The 18,640-nt window shown below is 40.7% G+C and overlaps 1 protein-coding gene across 5 annotated transcripts in view; it reads left to right on the top strand.

The window, feature by feature from the left end:
- Window positions 1–18,640, top strand: part of CCDC198 (coiled-coil domain containing 198) — a 40,045-nt gene that overhangs the window by 10,494 nt on the left and 10,911 nt on the right. The window contains exons 3-6 of one of the 5 annotated variants that reach the window (XM_054449734.2): window positions 206–292; window positions 1,702–1,803; window positions 2,622–2,781; window positions 11,408–11,586. In XM_054449734.2, coding sequence (XP_054305709.1) covers window positions 206–292; window positions 1,702–1,803; window positions 2,622–2,781; window positions 11,408–11,586 — 528 coding nt within the window. Of the gene's footprint in view, window positions 1–205; window positions 293–1,701; window positions 1,804–2,621; window positions 2,782–11,407; window positions 13,825–18,640 lie in introns of those variants that run through there. The other 4 variants (XM_054449736.2, XM_054449733.2, XM_054449732.2 and 1 more) reach the window with 4 other exon arrangements.

Below are 18,640 nucleotides of genomic sequence, written 5' to 3'. Positions count from 1 at the left end.
CGCACTAGAATAATAAAGAACCCAGATAGGTTGAAAAGCCTTTTGTACCAATATAACTATAATGCTGTTGGAATCACCTTTCCTGTATGCTCTCAGAAATAAGTGCCGCTTTTGCAAAGTGTTAAGATAGTTTAATGTCTGGCTTTTGTGTTTCATCATCTCATGGCATGAGGAATGCTGACTGCTCTAAACGTTGAACTTCTAGAAGCTTGAACCCATTGACTTGCCGCGAGTAATTACTTCAGGAAGACTCCTGAGCCAGCGAGAAGCCAGGACAATGCACAAAGCAAAGGTGACCTGCAGCAGTAACCTGACAGGGAGGTGAACTGGGGGTGGGCGACACAGGATTGGGGCACTGGAGCACACTGGTCCTTTCATGCACTCTCTGCATGGAGGAGTTCAAAGACAAATCAAACTGTTAAGTCATTCAGAGTGAGAACTTTTCAAAGCTATTTATTCTCTTCTGTGCATGCCTCCAACTGGCAGTGGCTCTTACCTCTTGCATGAGCTCTGCACCCTTTTCTGCTTTGTGTTGAAAACCAGGGCAATGTAGATGAGAGAAGACTTTTACTTAGAAATTGGTGATTCTGAAGTTTTCAAATCTGTGAAAAATTCAGCATAAGTCCTCCCTTTCATTCCTCCCCTCAGTTTAAAACTTTCTCTTTGTTCTCAGTTTGCAGGAGAAATCTTATCTACAAGTTACTCCTGACTTATTTGCCACAACCTCACCAAAAATTAATCCTGGGAAATGTCTTCTGTGTATCTTTTCCCTGCTATGCACTTATAATGTTCTGTTGACTAGAACTCCCCTCACATAGAAATGGAAGCTGGGAGGTAGAAGCAGATTTTCAACACTTTCCACTCCTAATTTTGTTTTGGAGCTAGCTAGGTGCTGCTCTGTGGCTGGCTGACTTGATAAAGATGTCCAGGTGCTGTCACATCCTCAAGCCCATGTTTGTGGTGCTGACAGCATCTGAGGAGATGGCCCCTCCCTGAGGTTCACATCAGCTGACAGTCACTATCCACATGGCAACACAAAAGGTATTGTCAAACACATCACCTTTCCTGGCAACAGCAAATGACAAATGAAGGTATATTCACCTCTGGCTGCCCTCAATAACTGTCTGCACTGTCCCACTGGAGTTTATGATGCACCGGTGGGGAGATGTTCAGAGTCACAAATAATCAACTTCAAATCCTCCCTAAACTGCAATATTCTCCAAGGCTTATGCTGGCATATGGAAATGCACTCTATAGAAATGGGTTCCATTTCACCATTCAGCAGCTTCTCTCTCATTTCATAGCCAGTCAATTACTCAATGGTAAAAGAGGCAGGGAGAAAAAGAAAGGTTTCCTCAAACCAGAACACAATTCTGGGGAGGTGGTAATAAGCATCTGTCTACAAAGGAAGTGATATCTTGTCAAAAATGAGATGTGGAAAGATACTCCCATTTAAGGTTTACAAAACTCTATAGCAACCTAAAAAACTACATATATACACATCAAAGAGTCACTTCATTCATTGATAGGGACACTAAGGACTTGTCAGGGACACACAATAGTCCACTTTTGTCATCACAAGATATCTCTACGGGTTATGACTGATTAAGATCTGACTCTGTTTCAAAAAGGATCTAAACTTGTGAATTGCAGAGTCAGTAACAAATTACCCCATACTAACAAGTGTGTTGTCTTTCATAGCAGGTACCAGAAAAGAAAATGCAAACTCCAATGTATACTTCTGAGAACAGACAATATTTGCATAAGATGCAAATGCTGGAAATGATCTGTAAAAGACAAGAGGTAAATAAGAGAAGAGAAAAGAGTGTCATATTTACCAAATTTTCATCACATAATCACTGCCCTGGCACATGAATATATCAAGCGTAGATAGCCAGTCTTTACTTAGCATTTTAAATTTCATCATTGAGGTTGAAAGTTCAACTACTAAAGCTGAGAAGAATCAGGAAGATTCCTTCTGCTGATAACCTTGTTGAGTCTTTTCTAAGTTTTCAGTCCTATCAAGGATGTATCTGTGTCTCAAGTCTCCATTTTTAAAAATAGTTTGCTCCAATGACACTCTGGACATAGGAAAATGGAGCTAGATCATTTTTCTTGGTTTAGTGAAAGGAGGAGGTGGTGAATTGTTCTTTATTCTGATTCCTAGGCCTCTCTATATAATTTTTGCCATAGAATTATCTAACAAGAAAGACCTCTTGTAAAAAAAAACAACCAAACAAACAAACAAAAAAAACCCTTTACCAGTAATGCCTGTAACTGTCATATTCCAAATTCCTCCCTCTAGGAAATGAGCCTTTAGTTACTGCTCTCTGCAACTCCAATCATATCAGCTAGCCTACAGAAACACACTTTTGTAAGGGTCCTCATCCTAATTGAGCCATACCTTTTTGAGACTGGGCACACTCATCTTCCTCCTAACAAGCCTTTCAATAAAGAAAGTTCCCATACCTTCTAATAGGAAAAAGAAAACCATGTTCTGGTTAGAGGACTGCAGATGTCTACAGATAAGCACACAACTTGCAAAGTGGCTGATCTGTTGATCTATTCTGGTGAAAGTAGCTTGGGAAGAACATTGATCATTTATGGTTGATGATTTTCAGGCCCAAATGGAGTTAAAGAAAAGTCTTCATGGAGAGGCAAGAATTCATAAGCAAAGTCCAAGGGACCATAAAGCCAAGAAAACTCTTCAAAGCACCCCAAGGAATGATGACCATGACCTTCTAACCATGTTGCCTGATGAAATCTTGAACAGAGGTCCCGGTGAGTCATGTACAATTTTTTAGTAAAATATTTCAAGTGTTTTTTAAAACTTCATCAAATAAACTACCAAGGGAGGGACATGGTGAGAAGACAGCAAACAGCTTTGAGTTCTTGCTGAGATTTTTACTTCCCAGAATGTGGGTATGTTGTCATGTAATTTCGGATTGCTGGGAGGAAAAGACAGAAGCTTAAGCTTGGTAATTAAATGTCTCTTTCTTTGTATGGGTTTAATATGCTTTGCATGCTTCATTGCAAGCCTTGCCTCATCCCTAGAAGGAGAAAAGGCAAAATAGCCTCATCTTGTGGTTAGAGAGAATGAAGCATATGAAGATATATTGCCTGCAGTCACATGGCAAATTTGCTTCAGCAGAGTTGGTACCATATGCAGACACTTATTTTCCCAACTGCTCCCTTTTCTGTGCAGGTCAACTCTCTTTGGCACATTCAGAATTTCTAGAATGAATCACTGCCCAACCTAAGCTTGCTGTTCCTGCTGATCTACTGGCTCACTGGACCAGGCCTCTAATGTCACTCTTCCCTATCTCCCTACAGCTGGTCAGTCACCAAGCCCTGCTGATATCACCTAGCAGTAAAATCTGCCCTTTCTCTTCCATTCCCAGTAGTATTGCCTTAGATATGGCCCTGGTCCTATTACACCAGGGCTCCAGCTACAGCTTCCTGACTTGGCCCCTCCCATTAGGTCTTACTGTCCATCCATCAATGATTCACTTCAGTGGTTCTCCATGTGGCCACCAGACCACCAGCATCAGCATCACCTGGGAACCTGTTAGGGCCCCAGCCAGAGTAACTGAATCAAAAACTGCAGGGGTTAGGCCCAGTACTCTGGGTTTAACCACCCCTCCGGGTTATTGTGATGCCCTTAAAGTTTAAGAAACACTTAACTTTAAGTGATTCTTAACTCTACTCAGTAATTAAAGTATTACCACATACAAGCATCATCAGTATCACCTGGGAGTTTATTACAAAAAGCAAAATTGGAGTTCATACTGCAGACCTACTGAATGAGAACCTGCATTTTATCAAGATTGCCAGATGAGTCTCATGCACACTGAAGTTCTAGAAGCACTGCACTAACATCAGAGTAATCTTATAAAATGGAAATCTGACCATGTCACTCTCCTGCTTAGAAAAACAAGCAGGATTCTTGTCAGCTTGAAGACAACATCTAAACTCCTTAACATGGAGCTAAGTGTGGTGACTTATGCCTGTAGTCCCAGCTACTCAAGAGGCTGAGGTGGGAGGACAACCTGAGGCCAGGATTTCAAAACCTAGCCTGGGCAACATAACAAGGCCTCTGTCTCAATAAAATAAAATAAACTCAACATGGGATCCTAAGACATTCAGAATCTAGTCATTGCCTACCTAGCCTTTCTAGCTTCATCTTCTGCCACTCTCGCACCCAGACCCCACATTTCAGCCAGGCCAAATTGTTTATGCTCTCAGATCGCTCCATGCTTTCTAATGGACAGGCTTGTCCACAACTTCTACGCTACATTGCCCCACCAGTTAGAGCCCCATTAAGTTCTCCTTGTTTGTATTTCCCCAGGGCAAACCCACAGTTGAAATTTCCAATATTGTCCACACACACAGATTGCTGTGCTGTGGGCCAAATCCCCACATCAGCAGGACTGACCCACCACTGAGAGAGCTGCAGAAAAGCTGGCTATGTCTCTGGAGGTCTTGAACTTCTAAGATGCAAAATTGCCTGCTGAAAGAGACACTGCTCCTACTCGGAGAAACAAGATGCTTAATCAATAAGTTAATTAAATAAGAAAAGGCTGAATAACTGAAAATCTACTTGGGGCATCTATTAACCTATACTCCCAAGTCTCAGAATGAAATATCCTTTGTAGTCACATAAACAATTTTTACCATTTAAACCATATCTTAAAAAAAATACGCAAAACAACCAAGAAAAAAACCTCAGCTAAAGTTAGACACTTAAGAGTCATCACCTGAGAGCACGCCAAGAAAAACCAGCATTGATGAAGTCCTTGGACGATGTCTCAGACCTGGAGGGGACCAAGGAGAAACAGGCACATGGAGAAAGGGGTTTTCCTCTGCTCTCCTGATGCTTTTTAAAGCTGCTTCATTTTGTTGAAGCTAAGGTTTGTTGAGTGCTTACTATAAGCCAGGTACTGTGGTTTGCCTTTAATATGCATTATCTCTTTTAATTCTCACACAACCTAGAAGGTAGGAGCTACTATTCGCCCCAGTGTGATAGAGCCAGAATTCAAGGTCAGGTCTTTTTGACTTGCACTTTTACACAGCCCCACTGGACACGAAGGACTTGGAACTCTGTCAAGGACAGCTTTGGAAAAGTTTGCAAATGTAGAGGTTGTGACTCCTTGACCTTATTTTCAAAGAAGGCCACACTCTGCGACTTCTGAAAGGAAAGTTAAAGCAGCTGGCAGACTTTGGAGCTCATGTTCTCCTGGAAGTGATGGAGTGTAGAGAAGGGAGAATAGAAGGAGTAACTCAGGCAGGAACCAATTCAAGTGCCAGTCAGGGAGGCGTAGTTGCATCAGTAGTGCACAAAAGCTCAGTTATGAGCAGAACCACCTGAGGAGCTTCTCAAGAACACCCAGTCATGCCTGTAATCCCAGCACTTTGGGAGGCAAAGATGGGCAGATCACCTGAGGTCAGGGGTTCGAGATCAGCTCGGCCAACATGGTGAAACCCCGTCTCTACTAAAAATACAAAAATTAGTCGGGCACAGTGGCGGGCATCTGTAATACCAGCTACTTGGGAGGCTGAGGCAAGAGAATCGCTTGGACCCAGGAAGCAGAGGTTGCAGTGAGCCAAGATCATGCCAGTGCACTCCAACCTGGGCGACATAGCAAGACACCCAGTCCTGTCTCCCAGCTTCATCCTACCGAATCTGAATCTCTAGGTTGAAGGTGAAAGAATTTTACATTCTAAAAGTTCCTCAAGTGATTTTGAACATTAACCAAACTTAGATGGACTAGATAACCCTTGAGAACTCTTTCAACACTTTAACCATATGAGAATCTTTTTCTTTGTAACAACTCATGTGTGTGTGTGTGTGTGTGTGATACACGTGACAAAATGAGCCTAGAAAATGTAGATTTTGCTAGCATGAAATAGAGAGGGAATTCTAACTCTTCCTATTATAATGATATCATAATTAACTAGACTTTCAGAATAACATGTCTGCATCAACTCACTTGCCTATTGCTGAAGTTGTTGGAAAGAGAAGTAAGGCAAATATCACTGGAAATTTGTTTGATGATGGAGAGATTACAATGCCTACAAAGGCTATCATTCTGTTCTGTGCTGCAGTGTTCACTGTGCAGCCCTGTACATGTAAAAGTGTAGGATACTGGGATAACAATGGATACAGCTAGTATTTACAAAGTGCTGCTAAGAATTTTAAATGCATCATTTAATCCTCATATTAACTCTACAAGGTGAATATTATTACCACCTCTCTTCTACAGATGAAGACACTGGGTCCAGAGAGGTCCAGTCACATGTGCAAGGTCACAGCCAGCCAGTGAGAGGTGAAGCTGCTCAGTGATGCACTCACGGGGCACCTGACTCCTGAGCCGACACCCTTCACCTCTGTGCTCGGCATTTGTCCTAGCGATGATTCCTTTTTACTTATTCCCAGAGAGCATCTTTGATTTCTTTCCATGCCTTCTAAAAGTAGTTCGCTTTCTCCTACAAATGGAGTGTAGCTAAGATCTTACACTTACATAAGCATTCTACTATCAGGGTCTGGTCATTAAGGTCCCTCTGTAGCAGTCTCCTCTTAATGACATACTGGCCCGTTCTTGTTCTCCTGTTGAAAGGTGAAATGAGGGTTGTGACTGTCTTGTGAGATAAAAGTCAGTCGCTGCTTTCTACTGCATCTTTAAAATGAAATCTCCCATGCTTTACATGTATTTTACATACATTCCTATAATAAATTACATATACAATCATATGACACAAATTATATATAACATACACATAGTGAATGTCACCCTTTTTGTTGTACAAGTCAATGAGATTTAATGTGTTTCTGTGGCTCTTACCCTTTGCTGAAGCTGTGACATGAATGAACACAGAGGGTGGGAAGAGCACTGGAACTGACCTCAAAGCCCTTCCCTGAGTCCCAGTAGTGCATCTACTAAATGGAAGCTCCATGAAGGCAGGGACCTTTTCTTGTTCGTAGAATAGTACCTGACACATGATAGCCTCTCAATAAATATTAACTGTATATTTTTCTATATAATTTTATTCTAGAGAGAGAAAGAATATAGCTAAATTCTAGTTATTTAACCTCCAGGAACCTCAGTTTCCACATCTATGAAATGGGAATAAAGTATTGCATACAATGTAAAGTTTATGTAAAAATTAACATGTATAAAAGCACACATAAAATGTAAAGTGTGGCCAGGCACTTTACAGGCCATAGCTCATGCCTGTAATCCCAGCACTTTGGGAGGCTGAGGAGGGTGGATCACTTGAGGTCAGGAGTTCGAGACCAGCCTGGCCAACATGGCAAAACCCCATCTCTAGTAAAAATACAAAAAATTAGCAAGGAGTGGTGGCACATGCCTGTAATCCCAACTACTGGGGAAGCTGAGGCACGAGAATTACTTGAACCTGAGAGGCAGAGGTTGCAGTAAGCCGAGATCACACCACTGCACTCCAACCTGGTCGACAGAGACAGACTCTGTCTCAAAAAAAAAAAAAAAAAAGAAGTAAAATGCCATACAAATGTACGGGAATATAGACAAAACTGAAGAAGGATAGAATTGATGTCTTTTTTTTTTTTTTTTAAGACAGAGTTTCACTCTTGTTACCCAGGCTGGAGTACAATGGCATGATCTCGGCTCACCGCAACCTTCGCCTCCCAAGTTCAAATGATTCTCCTGCCTCAGCCTCCCGAGTAGCTGGGATTACAGGTGCCTGCCACCACGCCCAGCTAACTTTTGTATTTGTAGTAGAGATGGGGTTTCACCATGTTGGCCAAGCTGGTTTCGAACTCCTGACCTCATGATCCGATTACAGGCATGAGCCACCGCGCCTGGCCAGAATTGATGTCTTATAGTGAAAACAGTCATATGCTTCAGGGGTGTGTCACTTTGAATCCATTATTTGAATGACAGCTTCAAAATTCTGGTCTTTTCTGGCCACCTGCACTCTTTCTATATAGAATCTCGTTTTGTTTTATTTTTTAATATAGCTCTGTATGTGAAATTCTGGGTTTGATATAGTAGTGATACATTTTTCTGAAACACATATTATAAAATGCACAACCATCAAACAGTTTTCATGCTTTACGTGATTCTTCTACTACCTAAATCACTTCCTATTTTTCCCACTGACAGCTGTTGCTTTCCTCTCTCCCTAAATTAATTTTGGAGTGGGATACACTTTCCTTTACTCTGCTCACCCGAAACCCATTTAGGTTTTTAAAGACTGTGTTTTTATTTTTTAAAGTCTATAAACCACAGAGAATTAAACAAGGATTTATAAAACTGTAACAAGTAATAAGAAACCTAGCTCAGAAGCTCTCAAATTTTAATGCTGTATACACAAAACTATGTATGTAATACTTTATGAGTGACAAAGGATTGATTTTCAAGGATGAAACTGAATATTTGAATTTTGTCTCATACACTAACATTAGACCTGAATTTTCATAACATCAAGGGTGTTGTGGGACTTAGGCTATCATTAATATTTCACTAGATCCCACCACAAACAAACATTCCCCTTCTGTTTCAGAGCTCCTGCCGATAGCTGGATGTTCTAGAAAATTCCTGTTCCCAGTCTGAATGGTGCCTCTGGTAGTTCTTGACTAATTTGCAGAGCAGAGATGATTGATATTCCTGAGCCCCAATGAATGGGGCCTTTTTTAGGTCCTAGTTACCAATACTTCCCATCTCCCAAAATTCTCTGATTGCTCGTTTGTTTATTCATTTATTCATCTATTTGTTCACCAAATATTTATTTAGCACACACCAAGTGCCAGGCATTGTGTGGTCGTTTCATTGTATGGTGATGAGCCAGGCAGATATGGTTCCTGGTTTTAACAAAGAGATGTTTAACAAGACTATAACATGTAGACCTGGTATCTGTGGAGTCGTTTCCATGAGGAAACGACTGGGAAAGTTTCCATGAGGTTCCTGGGAAAGTTTCCATGAGGAAGGGACATTTAAACCGAGATAAGAAGTAGCTGGATGAAGTGGGGAGGAGGGCATGTAGGTGTGAGGACCATGGGTGCTGGAATGTTGAAAATGGTAATCAACCACAGCATGTGCAAAAGTCCTGCAGTGGGAAGGAACACGATGGACTCTAGGTGAATGAGAGATTCAGAGAGTAACTGGAGATGGTTCTGGAGACATGGGCAGGGCCAAATCACACAGGGTCTTGTAAGCCATGTCAGATAAGAATTTTAAACTCTATCTTAAGATCAATGGGAAGCCACTGATAAGGCAGGAGAGTGGCATAAGCAGGTTCATATTTTTAAATGTCACTCTGTCTACACTGTGGAGAATGCGTGGGAGGGGAAAGTAAAAGGATGAAGGAAGACCAATTATAAGGACACAGCAAAAGCACAAGTGAGAGATGATGTTGAGACCAGGATAGTGAGGTCACGATCAGGATGGAGAGAAGCAGCCAGATATGAGATCTTTAGGAGACAGAATGATCAGAATTATCAGGTGATAGGTTAGATGTGAGTACATGGAGAGGGTAAGGAGGCCAGGTAGATTCCTGGGTTTCTCTTGAAGAATTAGGCAGACAATGGGGTAAAGGTAGTACCGTTTGCTGAATTAGGGTAGCCAGGAGCAGAAGCAGGTTTGTGAGAGAAAGAGAAGGTAGGGCTGCATTATTGCCAAGTAGATATCAAAGTGGAGGTGTCCAGTTTTACAAAAACGTCCTTTGTAGCTTAGGAGAGAGATCAGGGCTGCAGACATTAATTAAGATAGTTATCTGCCAGTGCTATCTACAACAACAATCATTATAATAGTATTCAAGGGGAAAAACTGGTAGCCTCTCACGGAGGCCCAACAAATCACAAGGCATGAATTCTCACATTAAAATGCTTGTTTCCAACTCACCAGGCTGTATACATTAAATATGTGTAGCTTTTGTATGTCAATCATAGTTCAATAAAGTAGTTTTAAAAAATATGGTGCACAAGGTAAAAAGAAATACTTGATTTTCTTATATAATAGTACACAACTTCAGATATCAAGGGCTTACATAAACTATGCCAAAAGATTTAATAAACAATTATCATTAAGATGACATCCAAAAAGTTATGGTCATTTCAACCAGTCTAGTGGGAAACTCTGGGCTTTGACCTAGGATTTTTGCTTCAGCTCCAAAGTGGTTGGGAAGATTTTGTTTTCTTAAAAGCCAGCTTTCCTTGAACAAAGCTCCTGTTGCTTTCTGGAGTGCCTTATAAAGAATGCTGGGAACTGCTTAAATAAAAAGCTAAGGTAAATACATATGCACATAAATAAAATCCCAAACTAAAAATAAATTGTCTCTTTTAATAAAAAATATAAAGTAAAATAGAATGCCAGACTCATTGAACTTCCCAGTACTATGGGTCTGGAGTACAGTTTAGACATCTCTTTCTAAAAGGCTGCAACAGGTGATTCTGCTATGAAGCCAGAGTTGATGTGAATGTCAGAAGTATATATTATGTGTCTAGCACATAGTAGATGTTCAATAAAAACACTACCCAATGTCACCTGTGCAATATTCTTGCCCAAAATGTTTAACTTCAACTTAATAACAAGGAAATAATAAGGTAAGCTGAAATTTAGGATCATTCTGCAAAATAATTGACCTGGATTCTTTAAAATGTCAGCATTACATTAGGAAAAATGAAAAAGACAATGAAGATGGAAGAGGAAACAGAAGAGGAAAACGAGGAGGAACGGTGATGGGGTGTAGAGATTGTGGGAGAGAGAAAGAGAAGAAAAGGGTAGAAGAGTATTCTTGAATTAAAGGATACTGAGACGAGAAAATAAAATGCAATGTATGATCCTAGATTGGATCCTGGACCTAAAAATTAAAACACAAACAGCAAATAAAAAGTAGTTATAATGGGCATTATTGTGACAACCATGGATATTTGAATATAGACCGTATATTAGAAAACAGTATTACATCAATGTTAAATTTCTTAAGTGTAATAATTGTATTGTAGTTATGTAGAGAAAATGCCCTTGGTCTTAAGAGATCTGTAGTGACATATTTAGGGGGGAGGTGACTCTGCCACTAATTTTCAAATGGTTCAGCTGAAAAGTATGCATAGATAGATAGATATACACATATATATGATGAAAAAGTATTGTGGCAAAATGTTGATGGATAGGGTATATAGGTGTGTGTTGTATTATTGTGACTTTTGGAAGATTTAAATCATTTAAAAAATAACAACTAAAAAATGTTTAATGCTTACAGAGACACCAGTTGAAATGTATACATATATATAATATATATATAATTTTTCAAACTATGTATATATAGTTTGAAAAACCACCAAGCAGATTATTTATTAAGCTAGGCACTTAATAAACAAATAAATCATTGCTAAGGGAAAAATTAAAGAAACTTAATTTTTTTGTAGGAAATTCAAAGAATACAGAATTTTTGAAGCATCAAGCAGTGAATAACTACTGTCCCCGGAAAATTGGCAAAATGGAAACATGGCTTCATGAACAAGAGGCCCAGGGACAGCTTCTCTGGGACAGTTCCAGCTCTGACTCAGATGAGTTGGGGAAAGATGAGAAGAAGCCACGAGCACTGGTGAGGACCAGGACAGAGAGAATCCCACTTTTTGATGAGTTTTTTGATCGAGAATAAGAATACTATTCATTAACCTAGATACTGAGTGCATTGAAAGCTTGTTTTACTCTCAAAATCTTCCAAACTGATATATGAATTACTTTGAGGAAAGCAAATCACTTTGGTAAAAAGAAATGATATCTTTAGAGTCTTATGATTAACAAGTCAGTCATATGTGCTGTTAACTACTGCTGCATAACTAAATGCCTCAAAACACAGGGGCTAACCAAGAGCCATTTTATTGTCTCACTTTCCTGTGGGTTGCTGAGTTCAGCTAGGTGGTTCTTCTGCTGTTTCCTTTTGAAATCTTTCATGTCATTGAAATTGGACTACATTTGGACTACTAGGACTGGAGTCATCCAGAGGCCCCATTAGGACACTGACACAGGGGGACCTTGCCCCCTATCCATATAGTCTCAGAGCATCTGCACATGATCTCTTCAGCAGGACACTGCAGAGATTTCTCTCATATGAGCCCAGGGCTCCCAAAAGCAATTGTCCCAAGAGGAGGAAACAGAAGTTGCCAGTCTTCTTAAAAGCTAGTCATAGAACTGACTTTGCATCACTGCCACCATGTTCTGTTGGTTAAAGTCATAGGCCAGCTTGGAGTTAATGCCAAAGAGGACTACACAAGGGCATGAATGCCAAAGTGTGATCCTTTGGGGTTCATCTTTGAGACTTGCCACCTCACCATGTTTTTAAAAAAGAAAATTAGATTACATAAAACAAATAGATGGGCTGGATGTGGTGGCTCACACCTGTAATCCCAGCACTTTGGGAGGCCGAGGTGGGCAGATCACTTGAGGTCAAGAGCTCAAGACCAGCCTGGCCAACATGGTGAGATGCTGTCTCTACTAAAAATACAAAAATTAGCCAGGCATGGTGGCGTTCGTCTGTAATCCCAGCTACTTGGTGGGGAGGCTGAGGCAAGAGAATTGCTTGAACCCAGGAGAGAGAGGTTGCAATGAGCCAAGATCACTCCACTGCACTCCAGCCTGGGTGACAGAATGAGACTGTCTCAAAAGTAAAAAACAAAAAACCAAAAACAAATAGAAGAAAAAGTAGACTGGAGACAAATAAAAGTGAGTTTCTAAAGGAAAGTCATAGTAACGCTGCATTAAACACTAAGCCCACTTAGGTCACTTTCTAGTGAGCTAACCATAACAGAGAGCCTACAGGATACAGGTGAGATAATGTCATGTGTAGAAGATCATTGTGAATTAAATTTCAAAATTAAGACTTCTTAGATTATGATGTAGATTTTAGAGCTCCTTAAAAAATAAAACGAATGTTATAAATGTTCAATTCTAAAGTTATTCCACTTAGAAAAGTCAGCTTTTGGGACAATTTTTAAGAACTTTTGTGTAAAATGCAGCTCCATGTTTAGCATAATCTAAAAATAATTTTAAGCAACCCAGAATCTTCCAAGAATTTAGTAAAGCTTTAAAACAAAGCAAAACAAAAAGACCCTTTTATGCCTTATATGGGAAGCCCCCAAAATCAGAAAAAAATAGAGGAAAACACCACTTCAATTTGACATTCAATCCATTCACATCAGAAACTAAGAAGATAACAAGCCTGAGATGTCAGGCGATAAAAATTCATGTTTCTTCCAAGGACGGAAGGCTATTAGATTGTCCCTGGCCATATCTATTCCCAGTTCTTTGTGAGTAGTCTTCTTACTTTTTCTGTGGTAGGTAAGAAGCATATTTCCACCAAAAGAATGCATGCATTGTTTGACTAGTCAGCCTTCTAGAAAAAATGAGATCCTTGAGAGGATAAACAAATCCAACCTGTTCATGGTGTCCTCACTTATTGTGGTCAATATGGAAGGCTTAAAACACAAAAAATGGGATGGACAACTTTGAACACTAAAATTAGTGGAGCCAAAGGCACGTCTTCACCATTCTGTTCTGTGACTTGAAATTCAATTTCACGAAACCCACTTCCACAAGCTTAATGAACTGTGAGCTACATGAGGGCATAAACTATGCCTTCTTCCTATGGTATTCCTGCTTCCTAGCATGACAGCTGGCAAAGAGTTTATCATTAAATGTTTCTGAACTAATGAATGTGTTGAGTTTACTAGTCAATTAGAGAAACACTTGTTTCTCTCCAGCTATGCAGTTGCTCACCCTCATTTCCATCATCTCCCAGGAGTCTTGGATAGACAAGGTTGATTATACAGTAAAGAAAATGACTTTTTCTTCCAAAAGCTGTTGCCATTTATACATCTAAATGAATGGCCAAAATTAAGCATTGCCTTGGGATACAGGAACTATGTGTACATGCCAATAAGGATGACATAGCTCAAAATACTTTTCAAAACTATCAGAGTGTGTTAGCTTCAAAAGAAAATCCATCCTAATGCCTTCTCTGTTTATTAGCCAGCTCCATGTAGAACTCCTTATAATGCAGTTATGAATTCAAGGATTTTAAAGGAGTAATAATTATAGTAATAATTGCCAACATGCATGGCCTATTTATTGTGGGCCAGTACTCTTCAAATATTTTACCTATTTAATCCTCACAGTGATTTTGTAGGTCAGTATTAATATCATCCCCATCTTAAAGATGAGGAAATTGGGGCACAGAAAGGTTAAGTAAGTTGCCAGAGTCACCTAGCAGAACTTCCCTTTGGAGTAGACTATTGTTTACCAAAAGTGACCGGACAGAAGCCAAGGACTCTTCCCTCCTTTCCTCAGTTTTACTTCCAACTCACCAATTACATTACACAGCACCCTGTATTTGTTTTGCATTACATGGTGTGGTTCCTTTTGGGAGAAGCGGGGAAGAGGTAATAGTACACTAGAAAGGGTGAGAGCTTTGTGGAATTATCTTTTAGCAAGGAATAGCTTAACTGATAGCCGAACTGCAGGCAAAGGGAGGATAAAAGCACAGAAGAAAGGCAGATGAGAGAGTAAAGGAAACCTTAACTGTCTTCCGAATTTGGCCTAGGGAATCAGTCCCCAACCTTTCAGCACCAGGGACCAGTTTTATGAAAGACAATTTTTCCACAGATGGGTGAGACGGGGGATGGTTTCAGGACGAAACTGTTCCACCTCAGATCATCAGGCATTAGATTCTCATAAGGAGCATGCAGCTTAGATCCCTTGCCTGTGTAGTTCACAATAGGGTTCACACTCCTATGAGAATCTAATGCCTCTGCTGACCTGGCAGGAGGGGGAGCTCAGGCAGTAATGCTCCATCGTCCACCACTCACCTCTTGTATATGGCCCAGTTCCTAACAGGCAATGGACCAGACCAGCATCTGTCTGCAGCCCAGGGGTTGGAGACCCTTGGCCTGGGGGCAGCATAGGTGAGCATCCCCACCGGAAAGCCCCATCCAGGGTGGATCAGTTGCACACTGTGACAAAGACTCAAGGGTAGCAGTTCTCAATGCTGGCGACAGGTTAGAATCTCCTGTCAAATGATCAAAAACTAATAACAGTCAAGATTTCTGGGTCCCACCTTTTGATTTAATTGGGTTGGAGTAGAGCTCTGGCATTAGGTGGTTGAGGTTTTTTTTTTTTAAGCTTCCAGGTGAATCTATCACACAGCTAAGTTTGAAAATTACAGCTTTAGCAATAAGAACATTCTATTTTACCAGATTATATCACCTTCTAGCTATAAAAGAAAGAACTTCTGAGATCATTTTTTTAAAGTTAAGGACATTAAGCCTGGAGCTTCACAAAACAGTAAGAGAAATGTTCATTTTGTAAGTAATTTTCTGAGAACACCAATCCTACACTTAATCTCGAATTTGTTCAGGGCAATGTACGGCCATCATAAACACAGCTGTTGCTGATAAAAACTATAAAATTCAGCCTAGAGGTAAAGTTGTCAATTTTCGTCAGCTGAAAATCTCTCCAGCTTTGGAAAGAAAAAAGGCTTGTCTAGGACTAAATGCATACTTTCTCTTGTGAAAATAATATTTTCCTTCTTGCTCTGAATTTTTCATGAGAAAGAGAAATATCTTTTTTCCTTGAATACTTTTGGAAATATATTTTTCTCAATTTTTTTTCAGGCAGAGTGTTGTTTTTCGCCACATACTTATTTTGATGATAATTCAGAGTTACTGTACTGGGGTTTAACTAAACGTAACTTTTGTAGGAGTCACCTATGAAATAGCCTTGTGAACAAATGGATAATGTTTTCTGCTTATGTAGAGCCTTTAAAAACAGAAAATAGAACCCCAGCTCTTTGTGCCCCTCCCTTTTTTACCACAGAAACATAATGATCATCAAATTATAATTAACATCAACTATTTTCTGCCTTGAATAAACAATAAAAGCCTATTTCCACATATTACTGCAAAACCTCACCAATTTAGATTGCTGCAGGGAAGGCTTCGGAGAAAGTATGCTAAAGGGTAGGCTAAGGAAGGTCAGACCATTAAAAATCTGAATTACATCTCATTTTAAGAGAAATGCTATTTCATTCAAGTACAGAATACACAATAACACAATTAGAAACTAAGTCAATAGTTAAGGATTTTTTAAAGATATATACTTTATAATAAGTCTGCAATTCATTCATTCGTGCATCATTTAATCATGCATTCAATGAGTGGGTTTGAGTATTACTACAGGCCAAGTACTGTTGCAGATGCTGAGAATATAGCCATCATCAAGACAAAGTCCCTGGACCCATGGGTTACATCCCAGTGGGGGAGATCACGAGCAGATAGTCGAGTACAAGATAATACAACTTCATGTAATGTTAAGCATGACTAAGAAAAATAAAGCAGATAACAGGGTAGGTAGGGATGGAGTGAACTGCTTGAGGCAGGATGCTCAGGGAAAGACTCTGAGGAAAAAACCGTGAATGAAGGGAAGGTGTGAACCACGAGAAGATGCATGGAACAGGCTTTCCAAACACCAGAAGAGCAGGTGCAAAGGTCCTGAGACAAGAATGAGCTTATAAGGTTCACAAGCCAACAAGAAGGCCAGAATGACAGAGCGACCAAAGGAGAGACAAACAGGGATGATGTCAGAAAGCTGGTCAGGGCCCAGATGTGAGAAGCCCAGAGGAGCATGGTATGACGATGGGTTTGAAGTGTAGTACAGTTTTAGAGTCAGAAAGGAATACTTGTGGTCTAGACTGATATCTCCAATATGATCATGAACAAAGGCAAACAGACCCACTAAAGTCACATGGCCATAGCTAGCTGACCTGGGGCTGACCCTGGACCCACTGAGCAATCAGAGAGGCCCTTGGTTTCTGCTGGTGGCAGGAAGCTCAGCGAGGAAGCTCAGGAGCCATGGGTGGCAGTGCTCTGCCCTGTAGGCCAGAGATGCAGAGAATGCTGACCTGTAGCAAAGAACCAGAGACCCATTGAGGCCTCACAGTACATCTGTTCCTCATTCCCAGTCCTGCCCAAGGCCCTGCTGCCCCCTGCCCTTCATTCTGAGACTGTGTACCTATCATAAATTGCACTTTCTGCTTGGGCCAGCTCCAACTGATTTCTGCTTCTTAAAATCAAACAACTTCAACTAATGGATATCTTAAGCAGCAGCCACCTCCTTGCCTCATGACACAACAGCAGAGGCTGTGGTGTGCTGGAATTGGCATGAGTGGCCAGCACCGGCTCTCAAAAGGAACCATGAGGATCTCTTCCCAATCTGTGTTCAGTGATGCCATGCCAGCCATGGTGGGAACATTTACACCAGAAAAATTAGTGAATGTTGCAGATCAGGGCTTTTTTCAGAAAGTTGATATTAAGCATTTACAGACACAACTGGCTAGAAGTAAGACCCACCAGGCTCTGGAGCCAGAGGTCACAGCCCAGCTTGGCCACTCCCTCTCTTAGGTAGTTATTTCACCTGTCTGGCCAGCATCTTCACTGTAAAATGGGGAAAAGGATAATGCCTACCTAACAGTGTGTTGTGGCAATGAAATAAGATAATACACATAAAGTGCTTAGAACAATGCCTGACACATAATAACTGCTCAATACACACTAGTTACCAAACAATGTTATTACCATTGAAATTAGGAATAAAATAAGATTTTGTGTGTGAGAGAGGTTCTAGAAGTCTAATCAGTTCAACAAGACATAGAACAAAAGCCAGAAGTACACAACTATGGAACCATGAAAATAAATGCATCACAATTAGCAGAGGAAGTAATTATATGGCTGGACTACCCAAGGGAATCAACAGAAACATTTTTTGATTTAATAATGGAATTAAATGGGTGTTGGATAAAAGAACTATATTTTAAAATCAACAGCTTTTGCAAACCACTTCTCAGAATTTATCCAACAGAACACTGTGCAAAGACAAACGCTCAAGGGTAAATAGTGAGTTCACCGATCACAAGGGAGATGTCTCAGGGTACACTATCTTGGAATATTCTTTCTCTGTAACTCCAAGTCTCAAGCTCCCCTTTCCATTACTATTCAAAACTGTGCTCTTAGCAATCCAAGGTACTTTTGTCACTCCTGGCTTAAAGTGCACCCTCAGGATTCTCTCCCACTCTCCCTTTTTCCTCCCCAGCCAGGATCCATGTCTAGGGGAAGACACACAGGCCTCGATTATGGTGCTATCCTGGGGGCATGTGGGGAATAGCTCATTGGTGCCATCCTTTGTCCAAGCTGGCCTCGACTGAACGATACCCATCTTGATGATCTTGGGCCTTGGCCTTCCTCTCCTGAGCATCTACCCCAACTTCCCTGGCTGGTGTCACTTCCCACCATACTCTCAGCACTAGCCTTGTGTAATGATTGCTCAGGAAGAAGCCCAGTGGTTTTCTCCTGCTGAGGTGGTCACCACCTCGGTCTAGAGGGTGTGACTCATCCTTCAATAATCAACTATATCTTCTATACAGTCCCTAAGGTAGGCTGTCCATGCCTCATGCTGTGCTAAGAAATCCCCATGGCTCTCAATTCTCAGCTCCCCTCCCCCTACTCTGCTTTGGAAGCCTTGGAAACTTCTTAAATATTCTCCATAACCCATGGGGTGGGGAGATGGGGGGCCTATCTCAGGCACTCTCTACCAAAACATGTCTTGCT

The sequence above is a fragment of the Pongo pygmaeus genome, chromosome 15, assembly GCF_028885625.2.
Source record: "Pongo pygmaeus isolate AG05252 chromosome 15, NHGRI_mPonPyg2-v2.0_pri, whole genome shotgun sequence".
Classification (NCBI taxonomy): Eukaryota; Metazoa; Chordata; class Mammalia; order Primates; family Hominidae; genus Pongo; species Pongo pygmaeus.
The sequence above is the reverse complement of the archived record's forward strand: the minus strand, read 5'-3'. Positions and strand labels throughout refer to the sequence as shown.